At 35.0% G+C, this 21,095-nt stretch overlaps 1 protein-coding gene and 1 non-coding gene across 2 annotated transcripts in view; one reads left to right on the forward strand and one right to left on the reverse strand.

Annotated features, from left to right (window-relative positions):
* The window catches only part of DNAH5 (dynein axonemal heavy chain 5), a 136,622-nt gene extending 115,860 nt beyond the window's left edge, over positions 1–20,762 (forward strand). The window contains 16 exon segments of the mRNA XM_068396901.1: positions 1,924–2,167; positions 3,242–3,356; positions 3,815–4,005; positions 5,138–5,259; positions 6,118–6,267; positions 7,940–8,185; positions 9,873–10,092; positions 10,749–10,954; positions 11,758–11,961; positions 12,546–12,569; positions 12,571–12,585; positions 12,587–12,763; positions 15,353–15,565; positions 16,939–17,091; positions 18,974–19,205; positions 20,611–20,762. Of these exon segments, the coding sequence (XP_068253002.1) occupies positions 1,924–2,167; positions 3,242–3,356; positions 3,815–4,005; positions 5,138–5,259; positions 6,118–6,267; positions 7,940–8,185; positions 9,873–10,092; positions 10,749–10,954; positions 11,758–11,961; positions 12,546–12,569; positions 12,571–12,585; positions 12,587–12,763; positions 15,353–15,565; positions 16,939–17,091; positions 18,974–19,205; positions 20,611–20,762 (2,664 nt within the window).
* LOC137661675 (U2 spliceosomal RNA) lies at positions 8,583–8,745 on the reverse strand. The gene has a single exon (XR_011047898.1). It is a non-coding gene; the product is annotated as a U2 spliceosomal RNA (small nuclear RNA).
* Positions 20,763–21,095: the final 333 nt, after the last annotated feature.

Genomic DNA, 21,095 nt, shown 5'->3' on the forward strand with positions numbered 1-21,095 from the left:
CATTAGGTTACTTCACTTGCTTTAGTTTGGTCATTCTGTTTCCAACTTATTTTTCAGGCTGCTCTTGTGAGGAAAACTTAGCTTTCTGTTTTATGAAAGTATTGCACTCTAAAATATGTTTAACCTTTTAAATTGAACTCAGCAAAAAATGAAATTTAATTTGGCTCTGAATGATTTCTCAGAATGATAAATATTATATTTAATTGGATGCTAACACTCCTTTAATGTTATACTTTTAAAAATTTTCTGCTTCATCAAACTTGCATAATACTTGCCTTGCTTCATAATTGCTACCTGCTTTTCTTTAGTTCCGTTAGGCATCAGTTGATTAAAATTGAGTTAACTGTAGTTTTTGTGTCTTTTTTCATCAGTTTTTGTAAGAATCTTTTGAATTTGTATGCACTTCTTCTAAGTTACGTGACATTTACATTATTCTGTGACAATGGTCCCAATAAATCTTTTCTACCTGATGATGATGATATTTCAATATACGTTTTGTACAGAGACAAGAAAAGAACCTAAATCTGATAATGAGATGAAGATTTTTTTTTCTTTTTTAAATTTCCTTTTTAAGATAAAAGGACTTTCTTTACAAGGACTAAATGCTTCAAATGCTTAGGAATCTTAGCAGAATGTAGGAGTTTAGAATGTGGAAAAACAATAAAACAGTTTGAAAAGTTTCAACAGTGTTGCAGATCTTTATAAATGAAGGCTACTCAAAACCTTTACCTTAAGCTGTGCTGAGGTCTCAGGTTCATAATGCCTCTAGTTCTGTATGAGAGATCATGTATTTGTTAGCGTTGTCTCTCTTTCTTTGGAATAGTAGCAGCCTGTCTGAGACTTGGGAAAGGTGGAGTGAACGCACAGCTTCCAACTTTAGAGAGACTTTGTTAAAACTATCCACTAGACCTTTGTAAACAGTGAAGGAGTGCTTCTGTAGACATAGCTAATTTTTACCAACGGGCTCACTTATTTTTCATTTGTAAGATTCATATTATCCTTATCTCATGAAAGACTCTTAATCCCTCATCTCCCTTTTTCTTTCTTTTTACCTCACTGTATTGAAACATTTTGTATTGTTTCAATGAAGTATTTTTCTCTCTGATGGATTCATTTGTAGTAAGGTTTTTAAAGTTTAATTTTAAAAGTAGTAGAAGAATGAACTGAAACGCTTTTATCTCTGAAGAACATATTTTTCTAGATATTTTAAAGATTTTTGAAAATTATTATTTTTTTTAAATGTAAAGCTGTTAATTGACAGCTATCCATTTTTTATATATGACCACTGGAAAATGAAGTAGGCTTATAAACCACCCAGCTTGTATTACTAAAAGTAATCAACTGAATACTTCTAGTGAAGCAACTCAATTTCAGTTCTACATGTTTTCTTCTCTTAATCAATGAAGCATTTTAGTGAGAGACTAAAGTTATCCCTGTTTGATGGAGGAGTATTTTTAGATGCACTTCTAGAAATATTTGATGCTTGATTCGTTGACTAGGGATGCTCATTATTACTGAAATTGTATTTTCAATATGATGATTGGAAAACAGGGCATAAACGAGGATGGCATTAGATGGAGTGAAACAAAATCCTATGCCTGGAAAGGTGTTTGCACATGTTCTTTGAAACAGAAACAGAAGAAAAGCAACTATTATTCTGAACTTCTAATTCATGATATGAGTACACTCCATAGTATTTCTTGAAACGATTTATTGATGCATGCTTATGTAGCAGGTTCAGAAACCTAGCAATAGACCTGCTGTGAGAAACACCACTGGAATTCTTTCCCCAAATTAGTGCAGTTACTCTTGACCTATGCTGTTTTAGTAGGGTCAGTACTTTTAAACTAAATACCTAGTTTTATTTTGTTTTTATTTTTGATTACTCTTCTGTTTTCCAAATATTACTGTGTATTCCAACAGGAATTAGAGAAAGAAAGAACAGATCTTATTGAAGATGTGACTAAGAACAAAAGGAGGATGAAAGACCTAGAAGACAACCTTTTATTCCGACTTACGAGCACTAAGGGTTCTCTGGCAGATGATGAGAGTCTAATAATTGTATTGAGTAACACTAAGAAGACTGCTGAGGATGTAACACAGAAACTGCAAACTTCTGCTGAAACTGAAGTACAGATCAACTCATCCCGGGAAGAGTACAGACCTGGTGAGTGAAGGTAGTGATGAAAAACAAATGACTGGAGTGAAGAGTTAAAACAGCAATACCTAAGAGTAAGAAAAATGGGGTAGGATGAAATTAGGAAGTTAAAAGTATCTAGGAAATGTCATATTTAGCTATGGTGGAGAAAATAGTCAACATTATGCTTCAGGTGAAATTTATAAAATGGAGTGATCTATTCTCTTGCTACACTTCCCATTGCTCTATATACAAGTGTACCTGTCCATCTAGTTTACTGGGTCAGAAACTTGGGAGGGCTTGGTTGTTCTTTCTCAGCTGTTAGAATGTTGACACTTTCTATGGACTGTCAATGAGACCAGTCATTAGGGTGTTTAGGTAACTATGTTTGAGTTCAACATGTTGGCGTTTTTTTTAGAGGGCCAGTGTAATCGTAAGTGCTTTTTGTATCTGTTTGGATTAATACTTCATTTATCCTGTCATAGATCCTTAAGTTATTATAATAAGCATATTTCGTCAGCCTTTTGACTTTTAACTGATAGGTGAAAACGTGAAAAAAAGTGAAAAAAAAATGCTCTTTGGAATTAAGCGTTATACCTGCATGTTAGGAAATGTGTAAAATACTACAGTTACTGTACCAGAAATCATTGCGGATTTTGTAAAAACTTAGTATTTGAAGTTAAATGACTGCTGAAAGTAAGTTAAATCAGTGCTGGGTAAGTTAAACCAGTACAGTTCATTTAGCTTTTATATGAGTCCTGTAAAAGACTGTGAAGACAAATTTAGATACTCAAACGGTACTTCTAACCGTCTTACTTTATATATGTTCTACTGATGATCTGAATATTGCAGTATACCATCCAGATGCTCTCCAAATATGGTCATATTTGCAAAATGGGCTTTACATAGTATGCATTAATTACAGAAAAGATTTTTTTTTACTAACATATAAATGAGGATTAAATTAACATTTTAATTATTTTTCTGGCCAGTAAACTCAAGAATCTTCAGTTAGCATTAGTGTTAAACTCACTGTACTTGTAGAGTTAAAGTTTTCTGCTCTGCATTTCTACTTTGAACACAGTCTTGTTTCCTGTCCTTCAGTTGCAACTCGAGGTAGCATCTTATACTTCCTTATTACTGAGATGAGCATGGTCAATGTGATGTATCAGACTTCGCTTCGGCAGTTTTTGGGGCTTTTTGACCACTCTCTGGCCAGGTAATTTAGCTAACAATAAGTATCATTTGTACTTACCCAGTTCTGGAGGTGGCCGTAGTACAGTAAAGATTTGTTGTAAACTAATGTCAGAAAGAATAGTGTTGCTTGTTACAATCTTGACAGGACAGTTTAAATACCCATAAGCCTTTGTCTGTTACCAAGGCAAAGAACCTTCTAATGTACTTACAGTCCTTAAAAATTAGGCATTAGGTTATTAAAAACCATTATACTCTGTTGGTTTTCAGCTATGCAGAAAGGCTTCATTAGAAAGGATTTTTTTTTGTTGCTCCTTCAATCTGAAAGTTGTTGCTAGCTTGCTGTCTGATATTGTGTGTTTGTGATGTATTATTTTTTCATGTTTTGAAAGTTCTGAACTATGGCTTTTTATTTTTCCATAGTATTCCCTTTAATAAAGCATATGCAAATCGACATTCAACTGCAGACCTTTCTTCCGACAGGTCTACTAAGAGCCCTATAACTAGCAAGAGGATTACTAATATTATTGAACATATGACATACGAAGTGTTCAAATATGCTGCCCGAGGACTCTATGAGGAGCACAAATTTCTTTTCACATTATTACTTACATTAAAGATTGATATACAAAGAAACAGAGTGAAGCATGGAGAATTTCTGACACTTATTAAAGGTTGGAACTATGGAACAATTTTAAGTGGAGCACATATATTATTGTAGAAAATTTGTGAGCTGTACTTATATCTCCTAGCCAACCTGCTGCTTCCTTTTGCACATGAGAAGTCAGTCAATTGAAAGAATACATTTGTCATTCTTTTCTGGTGACAGACAACATCATATGGTAGTTCTAATTTATAGCAGCACACTGAATATTGATAAATATAGCTTTGAGAATTGTGAGAATTTAAAACGAAAATTAAGTATCCTTTCAGTTGATATTTATGTCTACTGCTCAAATACCACCAGGTATGGGTTTGACTTGGAAAAGTCATTATACTAAACATCTTTTTAGTTTATTTGGTGACTGCAGGAGGATAAGCAAGCAAGTAGGAATAGAAAGTGATGTTAACAGTTTAAAAGAATATCAGACTGTTAGCAGAACATGACAGGTTCATGGCATTAGTCTTAACTGCATGCAAGCACTGTGTATCTTCACTTGAAAGCTTGGAGTAATTTTGTGTTACCTTTCCAAGATACTTAATTTTCCAGGCAACCTTTCTTTACGGATTATAACTGTTAACTTTTCCGTGTTGAATCTTCAGAATATCTTTTCGCAACAAGCATTTATTTCCAGGCACATTGCACAAAGAAATAGTTAAGTAAATCCTCAAAAGAGAATATGGTTAACAAAGATTAAGTTTAAGGTACATCATAAACAAATTCAATGTAAACTAACCAAACTACAAACTCTTTCACCAAACATGGTGTGACTTTATAAGGTAGAAAACCCCTGCAAACTCATGATTAAAACTATGGATGCTTGTAACTTGTATTTTCTTTTTATTTTGTGTTTGCTTTCTTTTAGCTTCAGTTGAATTTCACGGAAAGCAAATGTACATATTAGCAAAGTTATTACATTATCTATAACAAAATCAAAGAAAAAACATTGAAATTAATCTTCTTCATTTTTTTCTCCATAAACTCAAGCTTATTCTTTTACAGTAAAAAGTAGACTGGGAAAACTTAGTCACTGAAATAGTCTTGCAGTATCTAGTTTATATTTTCCAAATAGGTTCTTTTTTTTTTTTTTTTCTTTTGGGTGACTCCAACAGTTCTAATTATAAGTAATTCCTAATTTCTTGCAGGTGGTGCTTCCCTAGACCTTAAAGCTTGTCCTCCTAAGCCAGCTAAATGGATCCTGGATATGACTTGGCTGAACTTGGTGGAGCTCAGTAAGCTTAAACAATTTTCAGATATTCTTGATCGAGTAAGTAAGAGCTTTTTAAAAGGAATCTCTTATTTGATAGGGATCGTCAGGTAGTGATCGAGGCATGTGGTGGGAAATGTTTATTTTATCGCACAGAATGGAACTGGTATCAGAATCGCAGTTGTGTCCCTGATTGCTTAGCAGCCTGTATTGATAAAACAACTTAAAAAAACACAGGAAAATAAGAAGAAAGTAGAACATTTCACACCCTATATAATTATACTTTCAGATTGGGATACAACTTGCTATTATCCAATTCATGTAATGCAACTTGAATCTTCTTCCGTAAGGTTGTTAGACTTTCTTGCATCCCTGTTGTGCTTTCTTATGCTATATTTTATGATGCTTGTTCCAATATTTCTCTGATTACATGGAGCGTAAGAGTTAAGGAACGAGTGTTCAGTAAATTTAATACTTGTATGAATAGTCTTAATGGACACTAAGTGTATGGTAACTAATGGAGTAAGTAAATAGCATTTGGTATATGCAATTGTACAGTCATGTGAGGAGTAGATATGTACCTAGTGTTCTCAAAACTATCTTTGAACCTAGATGTCTGTGTTCTGACCTTGCTATGCCATTATATCATTAAGGGAAAATATGGAGTAGCAGCTCGTTTTTTCAGAGTATGAATACTTAGGAGCATTGTTGCATTCTACAACTTTGTACTTAGGATCTGAAAGCTTATCCTCTCTTTTTTTTAACAGCCTTACTAAATCTGTGTGCTAACATTGATAAAAAAATGCCTTTGTGTGGGTTACATGTCTCTGACCCTCATTAAAAGTTTGTGGCCTAGTGGCAGTGGAAATGTGACTTATCTGTTTAGTGAGATTTACTCCTTTGATGCTTTAACTGCAGATTTCCAGAGCAGAGAAACAGTGGAAAATGTGGTTTGATAGTGAGAATCCTGAAGAAGAACCGGTTCCTAGTGGCTATGGTCAATCCCTGGACTGCTTCAGACATCTTCTTCTTATCAGATCTTGGTGTCCTGACAGGACCATAGCTCAGGTACATTTATGCAGCCAACATAGTCTGTTTAGGTGTCATTAGAATAATAGTTGCAGGATTGCAGTTCAGTACTTTTTATTTAATGCTAAACTCCTTTTTGTAATGGACCTTTAAATTGTATTTTCTGAAATTCTTTTCAAACAATTTATGCATTTGTTACAAGAGCAGTGTTAGCAAAATTACTCCAATATATTGAACGAATATTAGCCAATGATTTTACTATGGAGATAGGATTTAATCTGGATTTTATCTGTTTATTCAGTTCTACTTTATCAGTTCAGAAGGTATTTTTAACTGTCCTTTCTGATATTACTCAATGGAACCGTAAAACTGTCCTCATGTTAGGCTGAAGTAAAATCTTTTCATGAGCTCAGCTGGCTAAGAGAAAACAAAATAAGAAAACAAATTAATTGATGAACAATTTATTGCATGGAAGAATTAGACCTGCCTTTGAAAAATCTATATTAAGGTCTGTTCGAAATTTTTAATTTAAAGCTATCTATTTAGAAAGGAGAGAAATATAAAATTAAAGTTTATTAAATGGTTAGACCTATTTGTAAGAAAAATCAACTTCTAGGAGCCTATTTTTAAACTCTATGTTCTTCTCCAGTGCAAAGAATAAAAGTTATGCAATTGCTGACAATTTCAGAGCAATGGTTGGCAATTTACTGAAGTCGGAATGCACCACTAAAAATGTGGTATTAGTTTATGGATGCAAACCTTTAGATGTTGCAACTGGATTCAAAGAAACTCTCAACACTTACTGTTGTAATTGTGATCAATAGAAGGTTAAATGGTGCTGTATAATGAATCTCTCAGATGTGTGCTATGTGTCTGAAGCTGATAATGCAAAATTAGTTCCTCAGTTCTGTTAATGGGGGCAAGATACACTTTCATCTTATGATGGTTTTATGAAAACTCATAGTTTATCAAGTACTAAACATTGAATATCTTTTATTGCTCAGAATTGATCCAGAGATATTAATGGGAAGATTGGTCTAAGGCAAAAGCAATGTAGTGGGAAAGAATACAAGAAAGATAATGTCAGACTGTTTGAAAGAGCCTTTTCTATTTTTTAGTAAAAAGGAACAATAATCTAACAATTTACAAAATAAATAAATAAGGAATAACAGAGTTGGTCTTCACCTGTTCCTCTGGATCTTCTGTTGGTGACAGTTATTTTCATCATTAATTCAATGTTTATTTAAGCATGAATATGGGAAAGACCTAATATCTTTGAAGCATATCTTCTATCCTTTCCTCCTTTTTTCTCTAGTATTTGGAAAGGAAAGCTAGATTTTAAGGTTAGGAGTTATGCTATCTAATGGAGATACCATGTTTAAACCATACTAAACCTTTAGAACGGTTTTAAAGGTTATTACTTTTATTATAGTGTAATTATAGGTATTATATATAACAAGACATACAGATATATGTAATATAATAATTATTTTTTAAGTTTTGACTGGTCTTACAAGACTGTAAGAAATAAAACCTTCAAAGACCGTATGATATGTTAACATGTAAAAATAAATTTATTGCATATTTGTATTTCTGATATAAGCTTATAGCAGCCTTTGCTCTTCAGTTTGCTTGTTGGTTGTATTTATACTGGGAAGAAAATATTATTAAATGATTACATCACAGGTTAAATTTACCCCTTTTAATATAGGCAAGAAAATATGTCATTGACACTATGGGGGAGAAATATGCAGAGGGAGTGATCTTGGACTTGGAGAAGACATGGGAAGAGTCAGATCCACGTACTCCTCTCATATGCTTTCTTTCCATGGGCTCTGATCCTACGGACTCAATTATTGCTTTGGGAAAAAGACTGAAGACAGAGACACGTTATGTTTCCATGGGCCAGGGGCAAGAAATCCATGCTCGGAAACTTCTGCAGCAAACAATTGCTCATGTAAGAGACAAAAATATTAATGTTTTTTGTATCTGTATTGAACACTTAGAAATTAAAATCCTGTCATGAAATAAAGTTGTTTGGTAGATAGTTAATGCTGATGCAAGAACCTTTATTTATTTGTATAGATAAGTGTCCTAAGCAATAGAACTTTCTTTTCAGTCATTTAATTGGCCATAACAACCTTTTGATGCTGTGCAAGACATCAGTGTTTTTCATATGAAATGGAGTTTTTGTTGTAAGTTGTTGACTGATGAACATAGCTGAATTGATTGTTTGGATTGCATGAATATTAAATATTCTTCAGCAAGCATTTCATAACATTGTTTAAGTTTTGTATTTTTAGTAATACAAATGTATTTTGTTAAATGAGGAAGATGAATTCCAAATATTCTATTGATAGTTACATAACCTTGAGAAAAACAAGGCTGTATAGCAAAATATTTTGTGTTGCTAATGTCCTGGTTTGGCCTAAAGTCCTCTCATCGAGGACGTATCAGATATTAAACTGATAAGAACAGATACTATACTTGATCTTAGCCAAAAGGCCGAGAAGCGAAATTTAAAACAGACCCATCTTTTTAAAGCAGACCCATCACAGCTGTAGTCTGGATTTTGAATTGAGATGGACAACCTGATATCACAGGCATTTTATAAGTGAAACATGGAAGAATTAAAGAATAAAATTTACTGTATGAAAAAGAAAAGCTGAGATGTTCCAATTTAGCGTGGTTTGCCCATCAGGTGGTAGTACTGCTATGCCTGCTGATGTGAACAGATTAAGCTTCTTGCACTCCTGTGTTACGAGCTTCTTCCCTGTGTGTATAAGTTGTCATTTGACAACCTCACATTAAGGGCTAATTAACAGATCAGATGAGAAGAAACTCATTCAAAAGATAGGTAAGAAGAGCTCCTTTTGTTTAGTTAAGAGAAATACAGTTACTTTCCCTCCCTGTGTCACATATCCTCTTAATGAAAAAGTATGTGCAATGTCTTTATGAAGTATGGTAATTCATGTGAGAAAGTTTGATGTCTACTGATTGATAGTAATAGATTAATTAAGTGTGTATATTTGTTTTTTTCCCCAAGCCTGTGACCCTTGTGTGGAACAAGGTTTCGCAAGTTGCTCTATGGAGCTACTTCTGAGCTCCCTTGTTTAGGATCAGTGAAATCATGGGTTCACCTAGAAAGTCAAGATTTATCAGTGTTTATCAGCACTATAGTCATGTCCAGATATGTTTTAAATGTACTGAAATGGAAAAGGTAGGGACTATCTGAGAAGACCAGATTGGACAAGTAAGGACCACTTGTTTAGATAATAAAACCAAACAAGCTAACAGTGCTTCCAGAAGGAACAGCCCACAGCTTAGCTCACATGAGCTTTCTCTCAGAAAAAAAGTACTTTGTTAATTGCATGTGTACCATTACTATGGATACTGGTCTCTGTTCGTACATGTACATAAAAAAAAAATGATTAAGGGCTTGGTTTTTACTTGGTGAGCCATTGGTGCAAAATTGTGGAGGTTTTCTTCCTTTAACAGCTCTCATAAGCACTTAAACATGCTATGTTTTGCTATAGCTTAGATGTGTTGTGTTTGTTCCTAACCTACAGCATAAACAAAGTGATTTTAGTGACTTCAGTTTGTAAACAATGTTGATAACTTTATATCCTGTTGTTTTAAACTAGGGAGGTTGGGCACTTCTGCAAAACTGCCACCTTGGACTTGACTTTTTGGATGAGTTGATGGACACTGTAATAGAGACAGAGACTGTCCATGAAAGCTTTCGACTGTGGATGACAACTGAAATTCACAAACAGTTCCCCATCACCCTTCTTCAAATGTCTATTAAGTTTACCTATGAACCACCACAAGGGCTCAGAGCTGGACTAAAGAGAACATATAGTGGTGAGTGCTAGAGTGGTAATGATTTAAAATTAAATTTAGCTCATTTTTGGACTCTCTGGTGTCATCATGTGGTCACATTGTAGACACTGATAGTAGGTGTAAACCAGTATGAGGACCTGATTACAACAATGCTGGGACACATCTTGATCCTTGGTTTGAGCTAGAAGTTGTGAAAAATGAAAGGAAGAAAAGATCTGCCGAAGTTCTATTGCCAGAAATAATTGGACAGCAAAAAAAGGAAATGCTTTTTCTTTTCTCAAATGTTGGCTTATAATATCTTGGTTCAATGTGTTTAAATTTTTAACCTTCTTGTGTCTTTTCGCAGAAAAGCGACATGTAATCTTTGTTGGCTATTAAATGCGCTTTACATTGCATAAAATAAAGGTCTGTAGTCAGAGTCTGTGCAGAAAGCAACTTAATGTGAATTCAGCTATTAGTAAACTGTTTTTTTTTTTCTGAAGTTTACTCTTTTAATTTCAGCAACTTAATAACATACTATAAACTGTCTCCAGCATAGAACAGTTTGTAAGACAATAATTTACTCTTGGGAGAGGCAGAGATCCAACTGAATATCTCTAGAAGTGATGTTTTAGTACTGATTTGAAGTGGTTTTGAAAAATACTGTGTTTCTTATGAAGCCCATTTACAATCGATAGGTGTCAGCCAGGATTTACTGGATGTCAGTGACATGGTACAATGGAAACCAATGTTGTACGCTGTAGCCTTTCTACACTCCACTGTTCAAGAAAGACGCAAATTTGGATCTCTGGGTTGGAATATACCCTATGAGTTTAATCAAGCTGATTTCAATGCTACTGTGCAGTTCATTCAAAACCACTTGGATGGCATAGATCCCAAGAAGGTAATTAATGTTTTTGTGGGGAAGGTGGATTAGGGTGATGGATCTTTCTAGTAGTGGAATGTGTATACATGTTTCCCAATAACTGAGACACAAACATGATTAAAATTATTCTTTTGTTTCTTTCCACAAACATTCAACATTCCGAGTATACTTGTTTGTAGAGCATCAGGCTTAAATTAGACTTTTAATCCTGTGCATGTTAAATTTCTATATTAACCTGTACATTAAAAAAAAAAAATCCCTCCCAGCCGTCTCCCCCGAAAACTTAGAAGTATAAACCTTAGAAGTACAGACTTTCTTTTCAATGCTAATTAAGTCGGTTAAAAACAGATGACTGTATTTAAAACATTCTTTTGTTTAAATCTATTTTGAATAAAAATAATAAAATTTGGGTCCTCCAACCTATCTTGGCAGCATAAAGAAATTGAAAGTGGCTTTAAATGATTATGTAAGAATTCCTCTTACGTTCCTCACTTTCATATGGTTAATTGTCATACAGAGGTCTGTGGCAGATCACTTCGTGATTGGCATTTTAAGTGAAGTTGAAAGCATGGTTAGAATGTAGCTCTATCACTCTTGCCCAGATGCTGGAATAGCCTCTCCAATTAGTTGTCAATTCTATTTTGAGAAATCCTTGAAGGTGTTCTGGGAATGCAGGGTTATAGGAAAAAAAGAGTAGTAAGAAACTTATTTCCAAAAGGGGCAGAGATGCAGGACTTGGTATATCAGCTGTTATTACTAAGGGGGATGTAAATCGGTGAGAAGAGGATTAGCTAAAGTCAGTGATTTCTGCTTGGTTTTAGGGGATCTCCTGGAGTACTGTTTGCTACATGATAGGTGAGATCCAGTATGGTGGCCGTGTGACAGATGACTATGACAAAAGACTCATGAACACCTTTGTAAAGGTTTGGTTCAGTGAGAATACATTCAGTCAGGAATTCAGCTTCTACAAAGGATACAGCATACCCAAATGTACTATGGTGGATCAATACCTTCAGTACATACAGGTTGGTAAGGAAAGCTTTTCAACACAAAAAACCCCCAATTCACTTGTTTCTCACAAGTTCCTGAGTCCCTATATTTTGTCTTTTCGTCTGAGTACCTGTATTTTGTCTTTTATTTACAGATTCTGTATTACTTTCTAACAGTCTGCATATCTATTAGTGACAACTAATTTTTGTCATCAATGTTATCATCGTCATGACAGGAATCTTTTCTTTTTCATGTGATTTGCTTGAGGGATATACCTGAAGGCATACAGTTATTAAAGAGGGCAAAGAATGGAGTGCAAACATTGGGTACAGCCTCACAGAGATTAAAAGTATAGATATATTGAAGTACAAGCTGACTATTCAAATAATATAGAGGTTAAAACTGAATTTGTTGTTAACTTTGGTGTGATTTGGGCTGTGACATGACAATCACAGCACGTTATTTACCCTGAGGACTATTTGAAGAGTTCTAGCCTCTTGCTTTACATGTAAGTGGTTTTTTTTTTGTTTGTTATTTGTTCTCGTTATTTTTTTTAATAATTAACTTATAAATCCATCTCCAGTTGTGGTTTTTTTTTTTTTTATATTTTAATATGTAGAATCTTCCTGGTTACGACACACCAGGAGGTGTTTGGTTTGGCACCCCAATGCGGATATCACTTACCAAAGTAAACTTTCCAAAGATGTATTGGATACCATCCTCAGTATTCAGCCTAAAGATAGCTCTGGTGGAGGAGCTGAAACCCGAGAGGCAGTTGTAGCCAGACTGGCTGATGATATGCTGGAAAAGCTTCCTGCTGATTATGTACCATTTGAAGTGAGTTAATGAAATTCTGTCAAAAACATATGCTCCATCTTGCTTTGTGTGGATTAAAAAAAAGTAACGATATTAATTTTTCTAAAAGCATATCTGAATTCATTCATACAGGCAATACTTCAAAAACATATTTTGGACGAAGTGTCGGACCAGACTCTTAACATTTATAATGAAGTCACTAGATGTGAACTGAAGTGCTTTTGTAAGAGCTTTTTCAAACTATTGAACCTCTTAATGCTTAAGTTGTCATTTACACGGTGGGGGAGGTAGGATCATCAGCTTTTAACTAAGGTTGTTGATGCTGTGGAGAACTGAGGTAGTGTTGCAAGTTGTATTTATGCTTCTGAAAGTATTACAGCTTTAACCTGTATTACTGTATGTATTACTTTGGGATTCAGCTTACATCCTGAAGAATATTTTTAGGTTCCTTTCTTCTTCAGTGAGTGAATGCTGAAAAGCTTGTCAAGTGATAGCTTTCATTGATTGAAGCCTAGTGTTAGTATCTCAGGATCCATATTAATGCAGAATAGTCTATGTAGTTATATTTGTAATAGACACCTGCTGCCTTGCAGCCATTGCTTTTCTGAAATAGCAACTTTCCTTCTGTTTATGTGGAAGATAGAATGACTCTCAAGGTGAGAGGATTTTCTTACAGTTAGAAAACATTTACTGATGACTAGATATATGGACACTCAATGAACTGTATTCTGTGTCCCCACAGTTTAATTGAGTGTTTAGGTGGTTTGTGTTGTTTCTGAGTATTTCCATAGTACTTTAGAGCCCCGGAATTTTAGGATACTGACATTATAGTTCTTCCCAGGTGAGGCTGGTTATGAGCTTCAAATAAATGAGAGGAAAATGCTTGTAAAGTAGTTAAGGTTCCTATATTTTCTGTATCAGAGGATGCTGAACTTTTGTGTTTCATTATATTTGTGAAAGCTTAAAAGCAAGCAAGGTCAGTTATGTCAGTAATAAAGCATTTACAACACTTTTGTTATGAAATGGATGTGAATCACCCCGATGTGTCATCAGAAAGAAGCTCACACCCATGCTCGTACTTCAGCAGATTCCCAAAGCAGCCCACCTGCCTCATCTAGGCAGTAAGGTGTTTATTAATTAGATAATTTGCCTGCTGTCTCCTTCTTGAGGAGAGTGAAATCTCTTATCCGTGGTCTTCTGCCATTTTACTTACTCTTTAATGGAAGATAGCATGAGGGTCTGATACAAGGCTAGGTGGCTTATGAGTGCCAAATTTCTCCTGTCAAGATGCTGAGCTATGAGAAGGAGCAAGGAGACTTGTACAATCTGACACCCTTTTTTCTGTTTTTCAACAGTAATAAGTTTCCCTTATGTGGGGTATGGTCATAGGTGTAGACTATCTTCAGGTACCCCTGTCTTACATCTGTTATGTTTTCTGTGGCCCATTTTGTATTATGTAATCTTCCTTCCCTCAAATAGCATAATTATGATAATGTATTTTATCTGAACAGATGAGTTATGTATCTGAATTTGGAATACTGATTATCTATCAGTCTCCCAAAAGTTTGCAGTTGATGGAGTTTCTGATCTACTGTCTTTCTAGAAGCCTGAGCTTTATGACTTTCCAAAAAGCTGAACCAGGTGTCTGAGATCTGCAAAGGATTGCAATTTGTTGAGTTTCTCAGAAGGGTACTGCTTTAGTGGTGGGCTAAATCTCCTGGTAGTTGCTAGTCCAACTCTCTTCAAATTCTACTCATCATCTCCAGGAATAGATATGTGGCTTTATAAAGACATATATAGTGTCATTGTGTAGGTACAGTTAGCCCTGTTAAATTTACAAGAGCTCTTTTTGGGCTGATCAGAAATGACAAACTGAAATTAAGTTTATATTAATAAAAGTGAATGTGGACCACTAAACTTTTTCACGTGGTGAAGACTATTTAAATTCCTTTTTGTGTAGCAAAATACTGATAAACTTAGAAAGGTTATGCATAGTACTAAGAACAAGGCTGTTACCATGTATAGGTTTCAATATGTTATACATAATTTTTTTACCTATCTCCCAACAGGACCGTATTGACTACAAAATTTCTGGTTATGTCCATACAGTTGTTAATTTGTTAACTTTACACTTTTGATTAAAAATATATCAACAAGTTTTATTAGAATACAGGACTACCTGGCATTGTGATAGTTCCCTGGCATTGCTGATAAATAGTGCTACTGTGCTGAGGCAAAGTGGCTGGGGCAATCACTCTTCATTGGTTTGTGCAAAGTGAACCTTGGGAACTGTCTGTTGGAATTAAAGCTGAAATCCTTGAAATGGGGTATGGTCTACATGCTGTGTAAATAACGTTAGCTCATAGAATGATATACAGACTAAATCATGAGTTAGACTGAAAACATAGCCAGTCTCTGCATCATAGATTTCTCTTGGAATAAATCCTGTATTTCTATCTTGCTGAAGATTCAAGGAAGATGCCAAACTGACCATTTAACTTCATAAATAAAAGTGTTATGTCTTAAAAATTGTATTGGGGCCTAACCTGCACATAAAGCCACCTTTTGTTTTTTACTTCTGTTGAAGGATCTTTGTTTTTCTACCTACAGGTAAAAGAGAAACTAAAGAACATGGGACCTTTTCAGCCTATGAACATATTTTTGCGACAAGAGATTGAACAAATGCAGAGAGTTATTTCCTTAGTGAGAAGCACTCTGACTGATCTGAAACTTGCCATTGATGGGACAATTGTTATGAGTGAAAACCTGAGGGATGCTTTAGACTGCATGTATGATGGAAGGATTCCTGCTAGCTGGAAAAAAGTAGGTATACATCACTTATTTTGTAAGGGGAAAAAAAAAATATTTCTGTAGAGCTAGATTAAACTGTTAGACATACAGCAAATATTTTTTTCAAACACAAGTGTTAACTGGGACTGTGCAATAGCTGCAGTAGATTTTGGGCTAAAATAAACACAGTCAAAGCAAGTCCTCTTTAATTTATAAAAATAGAAATAAATGTGGGAGATGCAGGTATTTCCCATTTTAGCAGCCTACTGCATCTTGGCAGGATAAAAAGCTAGAGACAAGAGAATAATTTAAAATGTGATGATGGATTTAAAAAAATAGCACCCACATTGGTGGACTGCACTGTTGCTGTTCTTTGAAATTAAGTCTTGTAGTTGTAGAATCACAGAATAGTAGAGGCTGGAAGGGAGCTCTGGAGATACTCTAGTTTAACCCCACTTCTGAAAGCAGGGTCAGTTAGAGCAGGTTTCCCAGGACTCTCCAGAATCAAGAGTCCACAACCTCTCTGGACAACCTGTTCAGGTGTTTGATCACCCCCACAGTAAAAAACAACCAATCAACCAACCAACCAACCAACTCTTAAGTTTAAATGGAATTTCCCACGCTCTGTCTTGTGCCTATTGCCTCTTCTTCTATCACTGTCAGGGATCTGACTCCATCTTCTTCTGTTCTCCACAAATGAGGTATAAACATTGATATCTCCTCTGAGCCTTCTCTTCTCCAGGCTAAACAGACCCAGCTCTCTCAGCCTCTCCCCACAGAAATTGTTCTCATGGAAAACTAGAGCTGTTAATGGCAACTGATGGAAAGAAAAATGGGGAGGGTTTTTTGGTGTTTGCTTGTTTTGTTTTTATTGACAAAGTGTTTTCATGGTGCAAAACCTAGACCAAAGCAGATGCTTCACAGTACAAGTATGATACAACTATTCAAAGAGAAAAATAATCATAAACCTTCACATAGTCCAAGCTCAATTTTCCTTACCTTTTTTCCAGAAAAAGCAGAATAGTTTTGGCAGAAATCCTGTTATCTTAATACATTGCCCTTGGCTTTAGAAAGACATGTGTACAATATTTCTTCTAGTTTACAAAGCTGTATAATTTTGCAAAAACATCCTAAAATGGCCAATTACCACAGGCAGCATTAAGCATGTCTAAATGGAATGGTAGGCATGAATTTGAACAGAGGAAGAGTTTGCTTCAGGTTTCAGTGGGATGCAACATTTGTCTATCAGGTTAAAGGTTAAGATATGAAAAATGAGCTTTAAATATGCTTTACTAATATTATGTTGTTTACTGCCTTGTGAGGAATTACCTTTTCTTGACATGAATATGATGTTTTAAAACTGTTGAATAAAATTAAAATATGAACATGCTGTTTACTATTTTTAGGCATCTTGGACTTCTAGTACACTTGGTTTCTGGTTTACTGAGCTTCTAGAAAGAAACCACCAATTTTACAATTGGATTTTTGAAAGCCGACCAAACTGCTTCTGGATGACGGGGTTTTTTAATCCTCAAGGATTTTTAACTGCAATGAGGCAGGTAAATTGTGTTTAAAGTCTCACTCTGCTTATTCTTTGATACACTTTTTTAAAAAGATATATATTATATGATGAAGGCTGAGTTATACACACCATGTCAGCAGAGAAGATACATGACTGCATAACTGTCTAACATTTCCTGAGTGAAGTGTTCTTCCTCTGCACGTACTTTTTCAGTACATCAACCACTAATGTGTTAAAATATATTTCCTACTTTGCCCAAGCCCCATGTGTGTAAGGGCTACCTTACAATGTTATTAAGGTAGACTGGAGAAGTAATGTCCCGTGTTACCATTGAGATATCCCTGAGAAGATGTGTTAAGCCCATGAATTTATTTTCCTTTTTTTCCCTCCCTTTTGGTCTGTGTTCAGTACCAGAACAGCTATTCAGAATTAGTCTTAAATAACACTTCTGCAGTTCAGTTGCTGATTCACTCTCTCTTCATGAAGTGGGAAAGAGTTTTCTTTATTAATACATGCTAAGAATAAAGTTTGATATATTTATTAATGTATGTATCTCTGTTGACTTGGTGATTGTGTTGGTTGTTCAGCACGCTAGTTGCATTTGACAAGTGAGCTACTTTTTACTTTGAAAGGAGGTAATAAATACCTATATTGGTCAGCATAAAGGGACACATTGGAGACACTAATTGTCTGGAATCTGTAAAATTGGGAAAGAATACTCAGCTGTTACCTCAGAAAAAAACTAACTTTTGGAGGAGAGAATGAAGATTTGCAGAGAAGGAAAATCTCCCCTCTTGCTCTGAGGTCTGAGTGGTGTAATCTTCGCCTGTCAAAATGAAGTTCTAATTGGTGGCCTACTTCTACTAAAACTGCAGGCATATAGTCTTGGAATTACATAACAAGGTGTTTGGTTTTTTTTTTTTGAGTAAACAGTCCTAAACTGGGATTTTCTTTTGGGCCCAAGCTTGTGGAAAGGGTTTAATAGCAGGATCAGAAACAGCTGGAATCGACAGAACTTTTCTGGTTCCCTAAAAAGAGAATGTGGGTAGATAACTACCAAATGTCCCAAGTAAAAACCAAAGTGACTTTCTGGACTTTGCTATATGATGGAACAAACAGAAATGAGAAAGCTGAAGAGCCAGAATCATCATTGAAGTATAACCCTTCTGCTCTTTTAAAGCAGTTAATTAACTGCAGTATGGAACATACATTAATTCCAATTACTTCAAACAAAGATCTTGGAAAACATTTACAAAACAGGGATAAAACTTAAGTCTGGCATAGCTTAATGGCATGGGACAGTAAGGGATTGGGCAAGATAAAGGAGCATTGTCCAGTGTCCTAACTGACTAAATTTGAAGTATATTTTGAATCTTAACATGTCTATCTTCAAGTGTTCTCTGTGTTTTTTGCAGTCACTTTACCTAGCTTTAGAGCTGAGTGAGCTCTTATTGTTAAGAATACAGTTAATGAAGCCTATAGGTGCAGGAAAAGGAACGTAACCTCAGAAAATATGCAGCAAATTATGCATTTTGCTTTTGTCATCAAAACTGTTTTACTTAGCACATATAGTTAATGTTTTCTCATCTCATGGAAGCTGTGAAATTTTCATATTCGCAAAAGCCAGTTACCATTCTGTGGCTGTGTTACTTGATATGGTCTTAAGATACTGTATATAATCAAAAGATTGAAAATAAAATATAGTGGACTGAAAGCTTTCTTGTAGTACCATGACATCACTAGCTTAGAGAGAAGTCAAACTGCTGTAAACATGGATATCATAAGAACGTTATTTTTTTTGTATTGAAGAAGATAAGTTGTAACCATACAAATATGTTTCTAATAAATAAATGCTTGGAAAAAATGGCTCTGTGCACATCTAAAAATGTAACCTGCATACTTTCACCTATTTTGAGCAGGAAATAACAAGGGCTAACAAAGGATGGGCTCTTGACAGTGTAGTGCTGTGCAATGAGGTCACTAAATGGATGAAGGATGATATCACAAGCCCTCCTTTGGAAGGTGTCTACGTGTATGGGCTGTATTTGGAAGGAGCTGGTTGGGACAAAAGAAACATGAGACTGACTGAATCTAAGCCCAAGGTGCTCTTCGAGATGATGCCAGTTATAAGGATCTATGCAGAGAATAATAGTGAGTAACTGTATTGTAAAGGATGTTATCGTGATAGAATTCAATATAACTTTTTATTCAACTGTATGGAAGTCTTTTGGGCTTTAGGGATTTCATGAGCCTATTTATTATATACATACTGAATCTTTTTCAACGGGGGAGATTTCCCAGTCTTTCATATAAAATGAGCTTTCAGCCTTCCTTGATAATTGATAATAGGCACTTTTTTTCCTGATGTTTAGATAGGTGTCTACCTTCTGGTCTTACTGGTGTTAACAACTTTTAAAACCCATTGCAGATGAGCTGTTCTCTGCCTTCTCTGACAAACATGCTTTCATTCAGTCTTCCATTGACAGTATGTGTCCCAGATTGAGAAGATCAATATTTATATACATGAACTCTGTAGTTTCTGTAACCTAAGCCCAAATAACCTCTTTCCCACATCCCAAACACCAGTGTAATGTATATGTATATAAAAAACTTATATGTATACATAACATATATGTATATAAAACGTGCATCTTATATAAGGTATTTATAGATAACGTTATATATGTAATGTATATATTTATAAAAATGCATTTTTTTCTGGACAAGGATATTTTTGAGCTAACAGAAGCAAGCAAGAGGTGGAGTGAGGTGGTGGAAGATGTTTTGTCTTTGAGACAGAAAAGGACTGTAAGAATGGAAAGGAAACTTATAGGGCTGAAGGACAGTACTGTTTTGTGAAAACGTATAATTTAGGTTAATGTGGGTTTTTTTCCCTATAAATTAGGAAATGCTATTGAAAGGGATGTAAAATAGGATAAGGCTATCCACTGTTGAATATAAAATTGGAAACTTCTGTTGAAAAGCATTCCACCTCCAAAAGCAAAGCCTGCTTACATGCTCTTTTGCCAGGATTTTATGTAGCTGATCTTTTATAAGAGGCATTATCGCTGTGAAAGCAGCCAAGATGCTGAATAACGGACGCTGAAGTATTAAGCACAACTAGACTACTGTTCTAATGAAGAAGTTGACAATTTATACTCTGAAACACTAAATGCATTACCAGATAGGTTGTTCAAAATAAGGCATTTTTTATTTTGATGCTTAATAATATAGATAAGTAATGTTCAATGGGCAGATTGAACTAATAATAATGCTAATTACAATGGAGTGTCCATTTACATTTGCTACACCCAGTTCCTAGGTGCTGATGTTAAGTCTTAAACCTACAGGAATTTCAAGCCGTATGTGGCCTTCAGCTGGCAATAACACAGTGCCGAATGGTTTGAGAATCAAGTAAGAATTTTCTTTGGTGGTGATGGAGAGCTGTGTGCTATTGAACTTTGATTCAATTTTACATTTGCGTTATGCCCAGCCCCTTAGGGCCCTGTTTTCTCAGCCTAGTCTCGTAATATTTATTTCTCTTTCTGTCTTTCAGCTTCAAAAGATCCACGTCTGTATTCATGTCCAGTCTACAAAAAGACCATTCGAACTGATATGAATTACGTTGCAACTGTAGATCTTAAAACTCTTCAGTCTCCAGAGCACTGGGTACTGCGTGGGGTAGCACTTCTGTGTGATGTCAAGTAATGTTAAAAAAAAAGGTTTCTAAGAGTTCTTTTCTGTTTTTAAATGTAAACATCAGCATGTAGTTACCTATACAATGGATCACTGCTAAAAATATATTTTCTAAGGCATAGATGCCATTATGGTATTTTTAGAAAATTGTTCTAAATAAACCTCTACAATAGGCTTATAAATGCTAAATCTTAGAGTGATATTATGTTTGGTAAATAGATTGAAGTACTACCTTTGATGTCTTGACAAGTCATGACAAATATTTAGTGTTCCTATCTCACTATTGCATGCTTAATTTTACCTTGAATAAAGATTAGTTGACTTAAATGTTGTTACTTTTCAGTG

This window comes from Nyctibius grandis, chromosome 3 (genome assembly GCF_013368605.1).
Source record: "Nyctibius grandis isolate bNycGra1 chromosome 3, bNycGra1.pri, whole genome shotgun sequence".
NCBI classification, from domain to species: Eukaryota; Metazoa; Chordata; class Aves; order Nyctibiiformes; family Nyctibiidae; genus Nyctibius; species Nyctibius grandis.